The 17005-nt window shown below is 40.3% G+C and overlaps 3 protein-coding genes across 4 annotated transcripts; all 3 read right to left on the bottom strand.

The window, feature by feature from the left end:
* Positions 1-144: 144 nt before the first annotated feature.
* Positions 145-4874, bottom strand: LOC127754703 (signal recognition particle 54 kDa protein, chloroplastic-like). The gene is made up of 15 exons (XM_052280274.1): positions 4672-4874; positions 4444-4552; positions 3727-3794; positions 3528-3629; positions 3049-3201; positions 2883-2960; positions 2548-2673; positions 2242-2344; positions 1901-2001; positions 1428-1565; positions 1194-1337; positions 1002-1077; positions 796-881; positions 545-673; positions 145-439 (listed from the first exon to the last, which is right to left on the bottom strand). Exons 1-15 carry the CDS (start codon positions 4828-4830, stop codon positions 359-361), a joined length of 1653 nt encoding a protein of 550 aa, XP_052136234.1. The 5' UTR covers positions 4831-4874; the 3' UTR covers positions 145-358.
* Positions 4875-7652: 2778 nt separating this feature from the next.
* Positions 7653-9158, bottom strand: LOC127754705 (protein FAF-like, chloroplastic). 2 transcript variants are annotated; one of them, XM_052280276.1, is made up of 2 exons: positions 9051-9158; positions 7653-8800 (listed from the first exon to the last, which is right to left on the bottom strand). In XM_052280276.1, the coding sequence occupies exon 2, from the start codon at positions 8734-8736 to the stop codon at positions 7873-7875; it is 864 nt and encodes a 287-aa protein (XP_052136236.1). In that variant the 5' UTR covers positions 8737-8800; positions 9051-9158; the 3' UTR covers positions 7653-7872. The 2 variants fall into 2 exon arrangements, with proteins under 2 accessions (XP_052136236.1, XP_052136237.1); XM_052280277.1 differs by having other exon boundaries at positions 7653-8808; positions 9051-9126.
* Positions 9159-10764: 1606 nt separating this feature from the next.
* Positions 10765-15633, bottom strand: LOC127754704 (rho GTPase-activating protein 5-like). The gene is made up of 5 exons (XM_052280275.1): positions 14741-15633; positions 12687-12807; positions 12443-12562; positions 11739-11969; positions 10765-11661 (listed from the first exon to the last, which is right to left on the bottom strand). Exons 1-5 carry the CDS (start codon positions 15124-15126, stop codon positions 11083-11085), a joined length of 1437 nt encoding a protein of 478 aa, XP_052136235.1. The 5' UTR covers positions 15127-15633; the 3' UTR covers positions 10765-11082.
* Positions 15634-17005: the final 1372 nt, after the last annotated feature.

The raw sequence follows: 17005 nt of genomic DNA, 5'->3' as shown, positions 1-17005 counted from the left end.
TCCCAACACAGTCAGTACATTTTCGATTTTCCGCATGAATCAGAAAATTCTTGAGTTCGAATGGACATGGATGGTGAAGTTTTGAAATGAACCTGATCCTTCTACAACATATACATTCATGATTAATGTAATGTAAAAAGTCCGAGCATTCGAGTGAACCGATTGCATTGCTGAGTAGGACTGGCTAAGTAACATTACAATTTGGTAGGAAATTACTGTTTCCTATGAACTTCCTGCAGATCTCCTACGTACAAACTAAAAAAGGTAGCAAGACAACATTTTTTTTTCATCTCTTTTTTCTCAGATCCGGGTCTCTGAAGCAAAAGAGCAGTAACTCTGAACTACAACGCTCACCAGCTCAAGAACTAGGGACTGCATCCAGCTCCCTCTGCCTCGTCTTGCTGTGCCTCCTCTTCCGCCGTGCAGTGCCAGGAGGTGCCTGAATGATCATGATGCACAACAAATACAGGCAACCGTAAGTAACCCAGCCAAACTGTAGTGAACCAAATCACCCACACCACCCGAGGCATTGTTAGATTATCACCTTCTCATCGGCGTTAAGAGATTCCATGAGATTCCCCATGCCTGGAAGTGCTTCTTGTCCGGTCATCACACCCATCAGCTTCTGCATCTGAGCACGCATTTGGAAAAGCTGGGCAACCAACTGGCTCACCTGATAGTGAAAAACGGCAATGTGTGTGTGCGTGTGCACGCGTCAGCTCCATGGTAACTGGAATGAGCAAAAAATATTGTGATTGTTTTTTAACAAAGAGAAGACAGAAATTACAACTGAACCTCTTGTTCACTCTTTCCGGACTCTTCAGCCACTCTTATCCTCCTGTCACGTGATTCAGCCAGTAATTCTGGCTTTTCCCTTTCCTCTGCTCATGCCAGAATACATGCAATTAGGTGTCTAGATCTATTACCCATGGAAACAACGTAGTAAGCTTCATTTGGTTGTATAGCAATTAGCAACAGTCCTAGAATCACGAGTAACATACCGGCAGTCATTGCATTGATCATAGACTCCACAAATGCAAGTCTTTTCTCGGCTTCTCGAATTTGTGCAGGAGTAACCTATTTAGAATCAGAACTGATATCAAGTTCTGCCATTTTTCATTTGAAATGTAAACATAATGAAGTGGGATATTGTCAGACTTGAAAGAATAAATGAATTCCTCAGATTCATGTACCTTGTTCATGCCTGGAATCATTCCAACTACACGGCTCATGGAACCCATTTTTGCAACATTCTGTGATTGCTTTAGGAAGTCATTGAAGTCGAATTTTGCACTCATGATCTTCTTCTGTAATTCTACAGCATCTTCTTGACGCATCTATGTGCAACATCATATAAACACCATAGCATCATCACCTTACTGATTAGGACAAGAAATTGAGGGGGGATTTTACAGGAAGCTACTTACGACTTCTTGTGCTTTTTCAACAAATGAAAGTACATCGCCCATTCCCAAAACACGTTGTGCCATACGGTCAGGATAAAAAAGCTCAAGGTCCTCCATTCGTTCTCCACGCCCTACAAACTTGATGGGCTTTCCAGACACCTGCATGGTCCGTTAAGCATTAATATTCGTTGAAGGGCAAAGCAGCAAGCATGCAAACATAGCTTACTACGAACGATTTAATGTTGACCGTATATACATTCAAGTAGGTAGCCAGATGATAAACACTAGATTTTTTTTATATAAATACAGCATAAAAGTGAGAAGACTAGTGCGGAGATTTGCAGTAAATTGTCAATTGATGAAAGAAGCATGTGGACAATAGGAATTTGCAGTTTTGACCAACATAGATGCAGAGTAACTTCAAAGCAAAAATATAAAAGTGGCAGAAGCATTTGTAGATATGATGGTAGGAAAGTTTTCTGGCAAATAAGGACCTCTTTAACACTTAGTGCTGCTCCACCCCTCGAATCACCATCCAGTTTAGTCAATATAGCACCAGTGATACCAATCTCAATATTGAAGGTGGTGACCAATGCTGCATCTCAGAGAAGTATTGTAAGTGGCTGTTGCAACTCTATCAAACAATAGTACTTCTTAAGCTCGTATAAATATAGCAGATAGAACATGTCGCGCTGTAAGAATTTGTCATATAGTAGAATTTGAGAACCGTTGAAAAAATTCTGGTTGTTCGTTGCATTTCTGCTATACGAACAAATAGTGTTGGCCTTTAGTAGCAAAAAGAGGGACTTAAATAGCAAGTGGAACAGTTGCATACCTGCAGCTTCCTGTCCAGTCATAGCATCAACAACAAGCAGAACTTCCGTAGGATTAACTGCCTTCTTCACTTCTTTCAATTCAACCATCATTGATTTGTCAATCTGAATGGCATAGCAATGAGATAAAGATGCTAGTTAAATCATAGGAAGTTCTGTTAATGTGAACTGAAACAATTGTATTGCTATTTTGTGTAAATATATAGTAGCTTAGAACTAGGTAGATCAAAATTCTGTACAAGGTAGTGACATGTCAAGCTATCAACTGAAAAACGAGCAGGCAATGCACAGAACTACAGAAGACTGACCTGCAGTCTTCCAGCAGTATCCATTACAATGGCATCAATATTCTTTCTTTTGGCCTCTTCCACGGCATTCTTGGTTATTTGTGCAGGTTTGGCTTCTGTTCCTTCTGAGTAAACTGGTACACCGACCTGATAAAGCCCAAAACGTTCCCACCTCAGGAGTCAGGACAAACTATAGTAGTGCCCATTCAAAAGAAAATTGTGGCATGATGGGTTTGACTCTTCTTTAAGTATCAGAACGATCTGGGGGACTGTGGTACATGTTATACAGCTGCTATGCACAATTCTTATATGTCAAACAGGCAGCTCATTGTAGTAGTTAAGGGTTCATCAAGTACCTGTTCACCAAGTATAGTGAGTTGATCAATGGCTGCAGGCCTGTAAACATCTGCAGCGACCAGCATACAACTCTTTCCCTGTCACCTAACTCTGGCATAAGTATCTATAGGTTGTTCAGAATATATATCCTACTAGATGCTTGAACTAGAAAGCTGAGGAATGTACCAATTTCTTCAGGTAAAATGCAAGCTTTGCGCAAACAGTAGTCTTCCCAACACCTTGCAGGCCTGCCAGTAAGATTACTGTGGGGCCACTTTTTGCAAATACCAGATCTGATACTTCTCCACCCATCAGTTGTACAAGTTCATCATGCACAATCTGCACCACCGAGTAGGTTATTTGTCCTGTGCTAAAAGCACATAAATTAGTCTAAGAAGATAGTCACCATGTTCATCTAGCACAAACTACAATTAATAACTGAACATTCTAGGGAGAAATTTGTACGCATGTTATGGTTTTGCTTGTGCCAATGCTTTTCATTATTCTTCCTGAGATAAAACGATCTTGAATACGAATACTTTGTTTTAGATAACATCAAGATCAAATATTGATAAAACCTTCATTTTTTATAAAAGTTTCACCCCGAACAAAAACGGTCTGTTAGAATCCAGCCCCTCTGTCAGATTCTGAACAGCATGACATACCTTCACCAATTGCTGTTCCGGTCGGACTCCTCTTATAAGATCAGAACCCAGAGCCTTTTCACTTATAGACGAAACAAATCTTCTCACTACAGGCAAACTAACCTGCAGAAAGCAGGAGCTGCATTAGGACTATTAATTCAGGTGCAAAATGAAACCATACTGAAAATGCAAACCTGTAGTTAACACATTGCACACTTACATCAGCTTCCAGAAGTGCTCTTCTTATATCCCGCATTGGCTCAATGATATTCTCCTTTGTTAGTACATCTAAAGTAAGAAGAGATCGCATTAATTCTTGTGAGTGAGTACTGAATAATACTAGTGTGCATATGAACAATTAAGTACTGAATAATTAAGTACTCCATCCGTTTCACAATGCAAGACTTGTCTATATTCATTAGCATCTATATGAACGTGGACAATGCTAGAAAGTCTTACATTGTGAAATGGAGAAAGTAATAAATGTATGAGTTAATTGCACTTTGGTCCACCTTTTGTTACCAAAGTTTCACTTTGGACTATCCTCTAACCTATATTTTCACTTTGGATTAGGTAAGATTACCTTTGGTGCACTTTGGACCACCCCAAGTCATTTTCTGTAGCTGCATCTACTCTATAATGTTGTAAAGAATTGTCCGTGTAAGTTGGAAAAGATTACCGGTTTACGGGTTGCTGATGTGTTTAAAGTTGGAAATGTTATTTATATATTCCTAAAAAGTTTATGGAGTGGTCCAAAGTGAAAGAAAGGTAAAGTAACCTAGCCCAAAGTGAAAAAATGTGTTAAATGTTAGTCCAAAATGAATCTTTGGTAACAAAATGTGGCCCTAAACGCAATTTACTCTAAATGTATTAACACGAAATTTTCTTGAAGAGAGCATCATCATACGAGAGAATCAAAAGGAGCAGGGTCACTCACCGACGCCACGCAGCTTGTTCCAGGCGGACTCCAGGCCGGTGGTGAGCTGCCCGAACATCTCCGCCCGCACCACCAGCCCGCTCCCCCTCCTCCGTCTCCTCCTCGCCCCCTGCAAAACCCCCCATGATAAATAATCACACAACATGGTATTAGGGAAACAATGCGACCTTCCTCGGAAGACGAGGCGCGCGACACGAGCTCTCCCCCAAAGGAAATGGAGCAACGCACCGGGGAGGGGGCGCGCAGGGAGGCGCTCTGGGCCGCGCGGAGGTGGACAGCGTGCGCGGAGAAGCGGCGGCGGGGGTGGAGGGAGGCGAAGGTTCCCTTCGCCGGCGAGCGGCTGGCGGCGGCGGGGCGGGAGGAGAGCGTGAGCGCCGTGGCCTCCATTGCCGATGAGCGAGCGGAGCGAAGAGAAGAGAAGACGCGAACGCGAGGTGGAAGATAAGAGAATCAACTGTAGGTGGGCCCACCCGGAAAAGAGGAGAACTAAGCTTTTGGGCTTACTGGGGCTGTGTGCTTTCCTGAGAAAAGAAAGGCTTTTCAGGCCCAAAACTATCTGGGCTTGTTTAGGCATATTTATCAGACAGAATTTGGAATTTCTAATCTTAAATTTGAAGTTGATTTTGAGGTTTTTCATCAAAGTTTATATTTCAGTATTTTCTTTTATATCGTTAAGAACACGTATATAAAAGTTTTATTCACATTTTTTTTAAATATGTCGTTTCGCTTATTCCCTGAATAATGCGAAACGATGAGGCCGTTCTATTCCTTCACTTTTAGGTCATGTTCAGTTAATATTTAAGAGGTTGGGATTGTCACACATACTGTGGTGTGAAATTATTTCCCTTCCATTCCCTCCAAACATAACAAGGTTTTATGGGGGAAACATAACACATGGAAAAAATCCACCCCACCTAATGTTTTCACTTTTCAATCCTTTCAGTAGCTTGCTGAACAACCATGGAAAGTTTCATGTGTTTTTCTTAATTCTTAAGTTTGCACATATATTTCCATAATATTCCTAAGGTTTTTTTTATTTCTATATTAATTTTGAAAACCCTACGAACCGAACGAGCCCTACTTTAAGTTTTTTTTCCCTATTGTTGTCTGGTTTTCTTTCCATGCCTTCTCGCTAATAAGACAATTAAAAGGTACACTTAAATTGTTCTTAAAAGTCAAACTTTAAATTTAAGATTGTTTTGGTTATAATCCAAAGAAGGGAATAATTTCATCACCCTCTTTTCAAACGAACAATCTCATCTCTTTCTTTAGATACAGCCATGGCTACAATTAAAATATATTAGAAAACGATCAGCAAATAAACGATAAAAACGATAGATCAATCACAGAAGACACGAGATTTAACGTGGAAAACCCTCCTAAAGCAGGAGAGAAAAAACCACGAGCATCAGCCAGCAAAATTTCTTTATTATATCGGGTGAGGTTACAACGCCGAACGATGGCTTACAAGAAGTACATATAAAGGTGAAACCCTAAAAGGATAACGATCCAAACCTCCGCTTCACTCCGTCCGAAGTTGGCCTTTATACGTGTGTAAATGAATTTGGATCACAACTCAATAAAATAGACTAGGTTGGCATTTGAAAACTTGTAAATAATCTGACTTTCATGTAGCATTGATCATTGCTTTAATCCATTTGAAGATCACACCAGTAGGGTGTCTTTTTTATGATATATTTTTGCCCCTCGATTTCTTTTAGCCTTTGTCTTTTTGAAGAAAGAAACTTGACCAATGACCATCGACTCAAAAGTCTTGGAATCTAATCCTACATTGGTGTGAGTAGAGTGGACCACAAATAGGAATAAGTTAAAAGAGCCAATCAATGAGCATGTATAAGAGAGATCATGTGAGACCATGCATGAGTTTGTATTGTTTATTTAGGAGTAGCCGCAAAATCTATAAATGATAGAAAAAATAAACAATATGTGCGTCATGTTGTTTATTCATAATGTTCATAAGTAACTGTAAAATCATTGATTCGTTAATAAATGAAAATAATATTTGTGAGTTTATGTTATTTACTTAGGAGTAGCCGTAAATTAAAATCATTCATTCATCAGAAATGAAAGAAACAATTCCAACATGGATAATGTTTATATGCTCTTGTGAGATGTATTGTACGACAATTTTAATTTTCTACCGTGTTTCGAAATCTTAGGATTTTTTTTTTTGAAAAACGTAGAACATTCACCCATATAGATATTTCGACATGCAAGTATTCCACCGACAAGTGGACATGCCTCTTTTCGGAGGAATGGCAATAGCCCACCAACGTACCAAGATTCGGAATTCTTGGATGTTGGCATTATACTCACTTTGATACCCCCTCTAATTAAAAACGATACATATTCTTTCTTACTTTTTCAAATAGAAATGGACGCACTTTTGAACCAGTAAATTACTTTTTATTATTCCAGTGTGCTGCAATTGATTTATAAAACAATATACAAAAAATAATGATTTTTCTATACAGCCGACATAGTTTAGAAGGAAATATGTCGATATTTTTTACTATTGGATGTGTATTGAGATTCGTGCATATGGGAAATGGGCTAACAATTCAAAGCACCATCGGGATGGTGCGATGTGGAGGCTGCTTTCACACATATCTCCCCCGCCCCGCTAAGCTATAACACTCTTATATGACTTATATTGATTATACTACAATTATATTTGATGTTTTCTGAAAAAATTTCTTCATAGATGTATAAGATAGTCCAAAAATAATTATTGAAAAAGGGTAATATCTATACTATCTTGAAAAAATGCTAGTGGTAATGGTTATGCCACCCGATCTATTTGACAAGTGGGAGCCACCATCTATCTTGGGACTTGTGTACTCATCATTGTTAATCAACAAAGTACTAGAGTAAGGAGCTCTATTTGCTTCATGCGTACAACACAATCATACCATCGTTAATCAGAGCTTGAGTGTGATGATTTAGTTTTAATCAGCTCATCTAATATAATTAGAGCTCGCTACAACGCACCAGTATTTTACTAGTGATATAAAAAAACAAATTTCCACAACAATAGTCGCACCATTTTTTACATAGAAGCCTACTTTTTTTTTTAGACACAATACACATCATACGGATCCACCACCCAGCAACCATGGACAGACGCACAATCGAATTGAAATGTTCCTTATGAATTGGAAAGAAAATTTCATAGCAAACACTTGATATAACAAAATTTATCTAGCCTCTTAAACTTTTTTTAGATCTTTCACTGCTTTGATATTCAGGTCAGATCGTACATTCTTATTGTACAGAGCGACATGTTCCTATGACCTGACAAAGTATTGTATGTATATGAAATCATATATATGCATCACAAGTATGTTTAATTCGTGCTTCTTGACCAAATTAGTTAGCACAAGATTAATAGATTATAATAGGAGTTAATTAAGCGAACGTGTCGCCGCCTACGCATGCTGCTGCTTCTTGTCCATGCATCTCCTCGTCGTCGATGACGCCGACGGCGGCGGCGGCGGCGGCGAACTGCAGCCTGAGGCGGCCGCCCTCGCGAGTCGCCCGCAGGAGATCCTTCCCGGGGATGACCACCTCCATCAGCACGAACCTCCCCTCCGCGCGCACCGACCGGAAGCACACACTCGGCTTCCCGCCGCGCCCGATCGACCGTATCGGCGGCGGGAACGACGGCGGCGGCGGCGGCGGCCGATTCTCCTTCCCTCCGGCGCCGAAGGCGTCGTCGCCCGCCACGGCGGCGGCGACGTCGCTGGCGTCGTCGTCCACGTCCATCCCGCTGTCGACGACGGCGCCGCTGCCGTCGCCGTCCTTGACCATGTCGTCGGCGTCCACGGTGCTCTCCGACCCGAGCCCCTCGGTGCAGAGCAGCAGCGACGTCGAGCTCTTGAGGCAGAAGCTCGCGCTCCGCTTCACGGTGGCGCCGCCGCTCGCCGGCCTGGGCGGCTTGAGGAGGGCGTCGAGCGAGGAGTCATCCTTGCTCTTGTCGTTGTCGTTGTCGGCGGTGGCGGCGTCGGTGATGTCGAGCCATGACACCGTGCGGCGTGGCGGGGGCGGAGGCGGCGGCGACGGCGAGGGGCGGGCGGCGGCGCGAGCGAGGGAGTCGACGACGGGCGGCTTCTCCTGGAAGTGGAGCTCGCCGAAGATCTCGGTGAAGGACGCCGGGTCGACGAGCTTCTTGCGGTGGGTGTGGTTCCACGCCGACAGCGCCTCCAGCAGCGTCGGGTTCTCCGGCAACGGCTTCTCGAACAGCCGCTTCAGCGCGCCGCCGTCCGCCGCCATGCGTAGTCGCCGCCGGCCAACAAGGTGTTCTTGAGGAGTACGCGTACTAGTAGTAAACTTTACACTGCAAAACTAAGCAAGAAAAGTGAGCATTTGTGTTATATTTATACTACCAGCAGAGACCACCGTAAAAATTATCACCAAAAAAATCATGCCACTTAATTAGGCCATGTTTGAACTTTGAAGTAGGAAATTTCACACGAAATAGTTTAACTTTAGTATAAATTTTAAGAAATTTCCCCGTGTTTGTATTATCGAGGAAAAAAAACAAAGAGAATTGAAGTGATTGAAAAATGAGTGTGTGATGTACTTACCTCCAAATTACTGCGTCACTCAGGGTGAAAGGATGTGCAAGACAGTTTAGCTCTGGTAATTTTCTGTGCTATCCTTCAGAGTGAACAAGTTTGTGTATATATAGTGAGAGAAATCATCGAAAAGAATAAATGTATAGTGATAGAAAAGGAGGGAGGCCAACCCAGAAAAGAGGCAGCGGTTTCTGTGGTTGTGGGATGGAATATTTCTTTCTCCCAAGTGGAGTTGATACTGTATGCAATTTGAGTTCCTACCTTCAAGTTCCCCCTAGGTATAAGCTGGCTGATTGCTTTGTGTAAAAACTCTTTTCCTGCTAATATATTGACGTGCAATCCTTTTGCGCGTTCGCAAAAAAAAATGTATGCAATTTGATGAGGCCTGTAATTTTGCATTATCAGTTCTGCATTCCTTTCAACACTGCTCTGTCAGTGTCGCATGAATACCGAGTGTTCAGAAACTACCAATATGGATTCGAGTCTCTAACTAATATTCTTTTAACTGTAGATGATGCACTCACCGATAATGAGATGTTATGTGGTAATTTCATCAATCTTAACGTATGTTGGTCTGGTTTATTGGAGGTGCTCATAAAGATATGGTTATGTGTGTTCATATGGTACGTGCGCTTATGTATTTGAAGATCTACATTTGTTTTGTGTTTAGAATAAAAACTCTTAGTACTGTCATACATGACATGCTCACATTTTAGGACTGGGAATTTTTCAGGTACCTGAGATAGTAGCCTTGATTTGTGCCTGAAATATTTCGTCAGTGTTTTGGTGATTTTTGATGTGTCTTTTGGTGTAGCCTGGACAGGCTACAGGTTAGGATAGAAATACAGATAAGATTTGGTCAGTGTTCCATTCTGTCCGCCCGAACAAATTCCGATTTCACCTGTTGCAAGAACTGGTCGGCAGGATGGTTTTCGTTCTCTGATCATCTGTGTACTTGTCAACGAGAACTAAGAAGTACAGTATTTACCGACAGGGAATAAAGATGTGAGTGTCACAACACCAAAGGGAGATTTCTACCATTTATAGCTGAGCAATCAGAGAAAGCAAGGTGAAAAAAATCTGTATTTCCTGACTACACCTAATTGTCTGAATTTTGTTTCTGAAACACACCTAGCTGCCTGGATGAAATGACAACTTGTTCTTCGCCACTTTTGTGGAAACCGAAAAATCTTGCAAAGGATTCAGGAAACGAAAAGGAATGAAGGAGAGGAGGTAGAATTCTTTCGTATCGATTGATTGGCAAAGCTCTTGCACTTTACTCTGTTTTATACAAAAAGGAATAAAATCTTTTTTGTGCAAAACTGAAAAAAAAAATCTTGGAACAGATTCAGCAAATGAAAAAGAATGAAGGGGAGAAGATAGAATAAAGCTTTCTGATGCAATGAAAGGACATGCATACGATGTATGAGAGCTCAGTTCAGACACTTCAGTGTTGGAAAACTGTATTTTACCCTTAAACTTGTTCACTTTTTTCTTCCTTTGCAAAATATATACTCATGGGATGGATTGAACAAATGGAAAGGAGAAATAAAGTGCAAGAACAAGCGGTTTTCAATGAATAAAAGTATAGACAATTAATCCGAAAGTTCTTTTCACTTCAAAAGGAACAGGAGCAGCTCTGAAAGTAACACATGATGTGAATTCAGCGGAGTTGATACATTTCATCAGAATAATTTGACCCGTAGTAATATAGGACAGGATTGACCAATCCGAAACAATTCATTGCAAGAGCAATGCGAATAAGCACAGCATATAACATTCCTGAACTTCCATACACCTGGCAATAAAGAAATGTACTATGTACGAAGGAATCAAAATTTCTTTGTTGCATTCACAGACAACCTCATGTACTCACAAACAAGACAAAATAAGTTAGCCGTATCAAAATAACATGATCATGATCCAACAAGAAACAATAAGCATAACAAAATTGAAAAATGTGCAAGAACACCGAACTCGGTCTTAAGGAAACATTGGGTAATCGATTACATGACAATAAGGGGGGCAATAACAATTGATTTCACCTCCATGCTTCAATTCGTTCAATCTTGGAGTTTATCCGGCTTACAATGCTCGTGCCTTTTGATTTCTCAGCTGAGGAAGTGGCACTCGTTCCAGACTGCCCTTTGCCCTTTCTTGTCCTCCTACTATTCAGGCTTCGGCTTCCCTTTCGTTGAAGCGAGTTCGCAGCTTCAGCACAGACAGGATCAGCAGTAGCAGGCGGATCAGTCAGAGAAGGTCGGGAGCAACTACTGGAGCCCTCTATGATCGTCTGAACTTCACTTGTCTGTGCAATGGAAGCAGCAGTTTTTCCTTGGACAGGATTAACCTCAATAGGATTGTAGCCGGTGCCATGTGCGGGACTGTTCAGAATGGGCTCCTCTTCGACGAAAGAGGGACGCCTGGATTCTTCCTCGAGGAGAGACTCAAGTGTGAGACAGGGTTTATGGTGTCCACTTTCATCAGATGGGTCCTTATGGGGCAGAGATGTGTCCTCCAGATTGGACTCTTGTCTACCCTTGAGGGTCTTCTGTATTAGCATCTTGAGAAAATTCATCACTTGCACCGCATACATCAGTGCGGTCAATGGATCTGACATCTGCATTACATATGTGCACGACAGTAAGCATCGACCACACTTAAAATCATAAGTTTATTATTAGGACAGTGCATTACCTGAGTCATATTTGGTGCAAAAACCATAGCAATGTTGCGAGCATTCATCTTGTTTATCTGTTCTTCTTGGACAACATCAGCCATTAAATTAACTGCCCACTCAAGTAAAGCTGCTTCAGCTGGTGGAAGGCATTTGGCGACTCGAGCACAATCCTCTTCAGATTGGCATTGCATCACCTGTTCAGGTGGGATAGAATCCAGCACCCCACTCGGCAGTTCCCTAAACCAGGCCTGGCAGAAAAGGACAAATAGATGGAATGAGATCCCTATAGATTTTTTATTTTGTGTTATAAAATTATTTCGCTCTATAGAATATGTGTGTTTCCTAGTTGACAATTCTCAGGGACACAAAACTAGTAACTTCCAATAAGTTGACTGCACCCCTTAACTGCTTCTATAAGCAAATCAAATTCACAACAGAAACTTACTACATAGCACCCAAAAAAAAAAAAAAACTTGTGGAAATATATCTGGTGTGAAAAAAGAGAGGGAGGGAGAAGATTGAGTTCCCTTCAAAAGCAAAAGTGTGGGTTCTCTGGTAGGTGGTAGCTGTTAATATGAAACTCTATAACTGAAGATGAACACATCTGCTAATTAATAAGTTCCCAAGTGAAGAACATGCAATGCCCTAACACAATATATGCGACAATGAAGATAATGCAGTCAACAGATTCACGTAAGATACATGACAGAAAGAGGCTTACTTTGATTAGACCTGACAAACAGTGAATATCAATGCCATCCGGCACAATTCCACTATTTAACTGATCTCTCACAAACTCCTCCTGGCTATTCTCTGCATTTATACGAAAAATACCTTCTGCCTGCAAATTACAAACAAGATAAGATTTCCGTCAAAAATACAAATAAGATAAGAATTATTTGGTCAGAACAAAGCTACAAGCCAGTGATTAAAAAGATGTAACTATAAATGCTTAAAAATCACACCCGAAGACCGCCTTGTTCATATAGACGTCTTTGCATCATCAAGAGAATCGTTGGTACACTGTTTCCTCTGGAATCGTAGGAACATTGCATTGATTCTGTTGAAACGCCAAAGACACTTGCACTGCATTTTAAGTTTTGATCAGCTGACAAATACCAACAGCTGGTGTAAACATGAACAAGAACTAAATTCTAGAGTATATTTATCAAAAGTACAGTGTCATTGCCAAACACATGCATCTTGCAAAAGTAGGATAATATGATACCACCATATGAAAAGGAAAGCACATCGCCATCAGCATCAAAGATTTTTTTCCTTTCTTTTTTTTTTTGAATCAATTCAAGCATATTGTAAATTGTAATGAACCGTCTTTTAACTGTTCGGGTGGTGCAAAGGAACACTTTGAATTCTTACAAAAGTTATACCAGGATTCCTGCAAATCTTTGCATGGTTAAAAGCATGGCATCGGTATAAATATGTGAACAAAATTCACATTATTATTTTGGTTCTGAAATAAATATACTGGTTTGCTAAATGCTAACTCAGATGCTCAATTGTCCTGGGAAATTATGTTTTCTTGTTATTTCAGAAACTTTACTCATTGCAGAAGTTATCCAACCGTTAACTGACCACAACTCATATGCTGCAGTTTCATTTATCATATAGCAGCAAACATTCAGTTTGAAGATGCATTATAGGTGTATGTGCCACTTTATCTTCTTTTGGAGGCACCGTGCTCCCAGAGTCCCATCCTTCTATAAAGTAGAAACTGATAACCGTTTTTATCTATTCTTTATAGATAACCTAAATCTAATTGCTCACGTCCTGCAATTCCCGATATAAAATAATATACAATATGCGTATGCACTTTACTTAAGCCAGAAAGGAGCTCAACCCAGAAAACTTTTATTTTCAAGCTCCTAAAGTGTGATCCAAAATGAGTTTGACAATGACAAACAGTCCTGAACAATAAGGCATCATCCAAAGCACTAGATGCAATGCTGTGATATAAGGTAGTAATAGTTGATAAATAGTATTTTTGCATAGCAGGCATAAGCATTTGCATGAAAAAAAAGCCAATAGGTGATATAGCTGAGATAAATATAAATACCACAATAACTTCACAAAAGGCATGCTTTTTTAAAAAAAATTCTGAGAACCCATATATTTTAACACATGATATTGAAGATTCTTTTGGTTTCTTACAAATAAAAACAGGATTGGCATTTAGAGGACCATGAATGAAATACTTTTACCAGAATTAAGCAAGTGAACAAAATAGCTACTGTTACCCAAATGCAGAATATCAAAATAATTCAAATGTATGACTGTCTTGTTTCTGTATCAAATATTCAAATTTATAGGCAATTATGATTTCCGTAAATGTACGCTTCAAATTATAGCTAGTCCTCATTATACAGACCTCATCAGGCTCATATGGAAGCGAAATCCATTTTCCGAATCATAAAAAGGTGACCGGCATAATTATATGACGTAAGACACTACAGCAAAATTATGCGGCCATATCAAATACCAGACCATAGAGAAACATGATTGACTAATTATTAATCAATGAAACATGAAGAAAATGCAATGCCACCAATTTCTGCAGACTGGTGGTGCGAAAACCTACTCATCATGAGAATATACAGTTCAAATTCAGGTGAGGTTACAAAGTTTAAAACACAACAGAACTGAAATTCACATTATTCAAGAGGAATCTAATACCACCTAGTAGAAAACAACGGGAAAAAAACTGCTTTTATATGAAATTTCAAACCAACCCATCCTTGAGGTTGCAATGCGAATAGATGTGCCATACCAAAACACTGAACTTCAACAACCAACAGTTCTATTTTCTTATAACTGAGCAAAACACAAATTTTCCTATAGCACTTCATATCAAAACACCTCCAAAATGCAATCGGGAGTGAAAAGGGATTCACATTTCCACAGAAATAGACTTCCAACTGAAAGTCTGAAACTGAAAATGAATGTTCAGAAACCATTGGATTCAGAACAACAACCACATTGTTCAGAGCTTCGAGCCGAATACCTCGCACTGGGAGCCCGGCGGGGAACCTCGGGCTCGAGCTCCACGGGGAGGCCGAGGAATCCATGGAACCTGTCGAAGGTGACGTGCGCCACGTGCTGCACATCCGTCGGCCACCCAATCTCCATCCCGCACTCGCCGCCGCCCTCCTGCACCGTACTGCACCGGAGCAGCGACTTCCGCAGCAGCTCAAGCAGCAGCGCCAAGAACGACCACCTCTCCTCCTCCTCCTCCTCCTCCTCTTGGAGTCCTGCAGGGCTCTCCTCCTCGCGGCTGCTTCTCCTTGGGAGCGAGACATCGCTGTCGCCATTGGCTAAATAGCGCAGGGTGGAGCTTGTGGGGGAAGCGAGGTTGGTCGGGCCACGGAGGAGCGCCACCTCCGTCGTCATTGCTTCCTCTTTATCTCTCTCTCCCGATGATTATTGCTACGAGCTCCGATCTGGCGCGGGTAGGGACGAATTCAGGAGGCGTTTCTTGGGTCGTCGTGGTGGGGAACTGGGGATGCAGCGAGCGAGGGAGCGAATGATTGGGGGGAAGCTCTCGTAGTGGAGTTCTTGGGTGGATTGCAAATTTAGAATCTTCCCATCGGAGATTGGGATCGTTCTGGATGGGGATTGGTTGCAGCGTGGTCCAAATCCGCGACGAAATGGAAGCAAAAAAGGATAGGGGATTTTTGATTTTTAACTGGAAAAGATGGAAATTTTCGAGTGTTTGGTGGATAATGGATAGGATTTTTGTGGAGGTGGAGTTGGATTGAAGGGAGGGTTGGGTGATGAAACCATCATCATCATCATTGTCATCTCATTTCTTCTTCCTCCCCTTTTTGGCCATGCAGATGCAGACATGGTGGATGGCCATGCTTCTCTCTCGCTTCCCGTTCACGCGTGCGCTGCTCTCCCTCCATGTCTCTCTATATTTAAGCGTGCCATCAGAAAAAAGAAAAGAAAAAAGTCTACGCATTTCTAAATAAATGTTTTTGGGTTTTGGATTGGATTCGTTGCTTGCTCCAAGTAGTACGGATTTTACTGTGAGAAAAATGAATTGTTGTCGAGTTCTTGTGAGCTGTTTCTTAAATGGATGACGTGATGTGCAGTACGGTTACAGGGATCGAAGCCAAAAAAAAAAAAAAAACAAGAGGACGAGGAGTGAACAGTGGAGTAGTTGCCTTCAAAATGTAATTGTGTTTGAAAGGGAGGATTAGCTCAAGTGGAGTAATTGCATCCCATGAAAAAGAACTCCTTTTTTTGTTTCAGATGGATTTGGATCCCACTATTTTACTTGTTCTTTATCTAGGCTAAGATGATGCAAGGTTTAACAGTGATATGTTTGCACCAGACTTGATTTGATGGTGTAAGGTTTAATATTTGATATAGGCCGAGTTTAATTTCAAATTTTTTCTTCAAACTTTCAACTTTTCCATCACATCAAAACTTTCCTACACATACAAACTTTTAATTTTCTGTCACATCGTTTCAATTTCAACTAAACTTTTAATTTCGGCATAAACTAAACACACTCACAGCATAAAAAAAATTATAAGCTTATAGCTAGAGTATGACTTTAAAAACAAGAAACCACCATTTACACTAGAGTGAAGTAATATTCAGTTCCATTGTTTACTCTTTAATATTCATAGTCATACTCAAAATTTAAATACTACAACTTAATTATAGAGTTGTCTTTTTTTTTATCATAGTTTATTTATCATCATTGATTTTTTTAAGTCCCTAAAAAACACACACACACACATATATATATATACATATATACATATACACATATATATACGTATACATATATATATATATATATATACATATACATAGGACACTCATATGGGGCACCATGGTGCCCGGGCACCATGGTATCTAATGCACAAAATCATTCAAATTTTTTAAAATTTTTAAATTGTGAGTATATATCTAGTTATAATAATTTGATTCATACCTATACTTATCAACAAAACAACTCAAATTTAACTTTATTTCACAATCCACGTTTACATACCTAACTAATTATATGTATGGATGCTATATACCTAGAATCAAAATCTAACAAAAACAAGTTCAAATTCAGTTCAAACTTGCTTTAAACTAGTTAGTAAAGTAGTTAATGTTAATAGCTAAGTAATTGAAAAAGTTTCATACTCATTTGAATTGGGTATATACTCAATTTCAACAATGGTGCCTGGGCACCATGGAGCACCAAACAAATTTACCATATACATATACATATATATATATATATATATATATATACATATATATG

This window comes from Oryza glaberrima, chromosome 11 (assembly GCF_000147395.1).
Source record: "Oryza glaberrima chromosome 11, OglaRS2, whole genome shotgun sequence".
Lineage (NCBI taxonomy): Eukaryota > Viridiplantae > Streptophyta > Magnoliopsida > Poales > Poaceae > Oryza > Oryza glaberrima.
Note: the sequence above shows the minus strand (reverse complement) of the source record. Positions and strands in the feature narration are given on the sequence as shown.

Excerpts from the sequence above, each read along its gene's own strand:
- LOC127754703 (XM_052280274.1), bottom strand. The coding sequence starts at position 4,830 with ATGGAGGCCACGGCGCTCACGCTCTCCTCCCGCCCCGCCGCCGCCAGC. Across the intron at positions 1,078-1,193 it reads TGATTCCAGGCATGAACAAG|GTTACTCCTGCACAAATTCG; the intron begins GTACATGAATCT and ends GATTCTAAATAG. Across the intron at positions 882-1,001 it reads GATCAATGCAATGACTGCCG|AGGAAAGGGAAAAGCCAGAA; the intron begins GTATGTTACTCG and ends TGGCATGAGCAG.
- LOC127754705 (XM_052280276.1), bottom strand. The coding sequence starts at position 8,736 with ATGGCGGCGGACGGCGGCGCGCTGAAGCGGCTGTTCGAGAAGCCGTTG.
- LOC127754704 (XM_052280275.1), bottom strand. The coding sequence starts at position 15,126 with ATGACGACGGAGGTGGCGCTCCTCCGTGGCCCGACCAACCTCGCTTCC. Across the intron at positions 12,808-14,740 it reads CGCCGGGCTCCCAGTGCGAG|TGCAAGTGTCTTTGGCGTTT; the intron begins GTATTCGGCTCG and ends CTTAAAATGCAG. Across the intron at positions 12,563-12,686 it reads ATGAACAAGGCGGTCTTCGG|GCAGAAGGTATTTTTCGTAT; the intron begins GTGTGATTTTTA and ends TGTAATTTGCAG.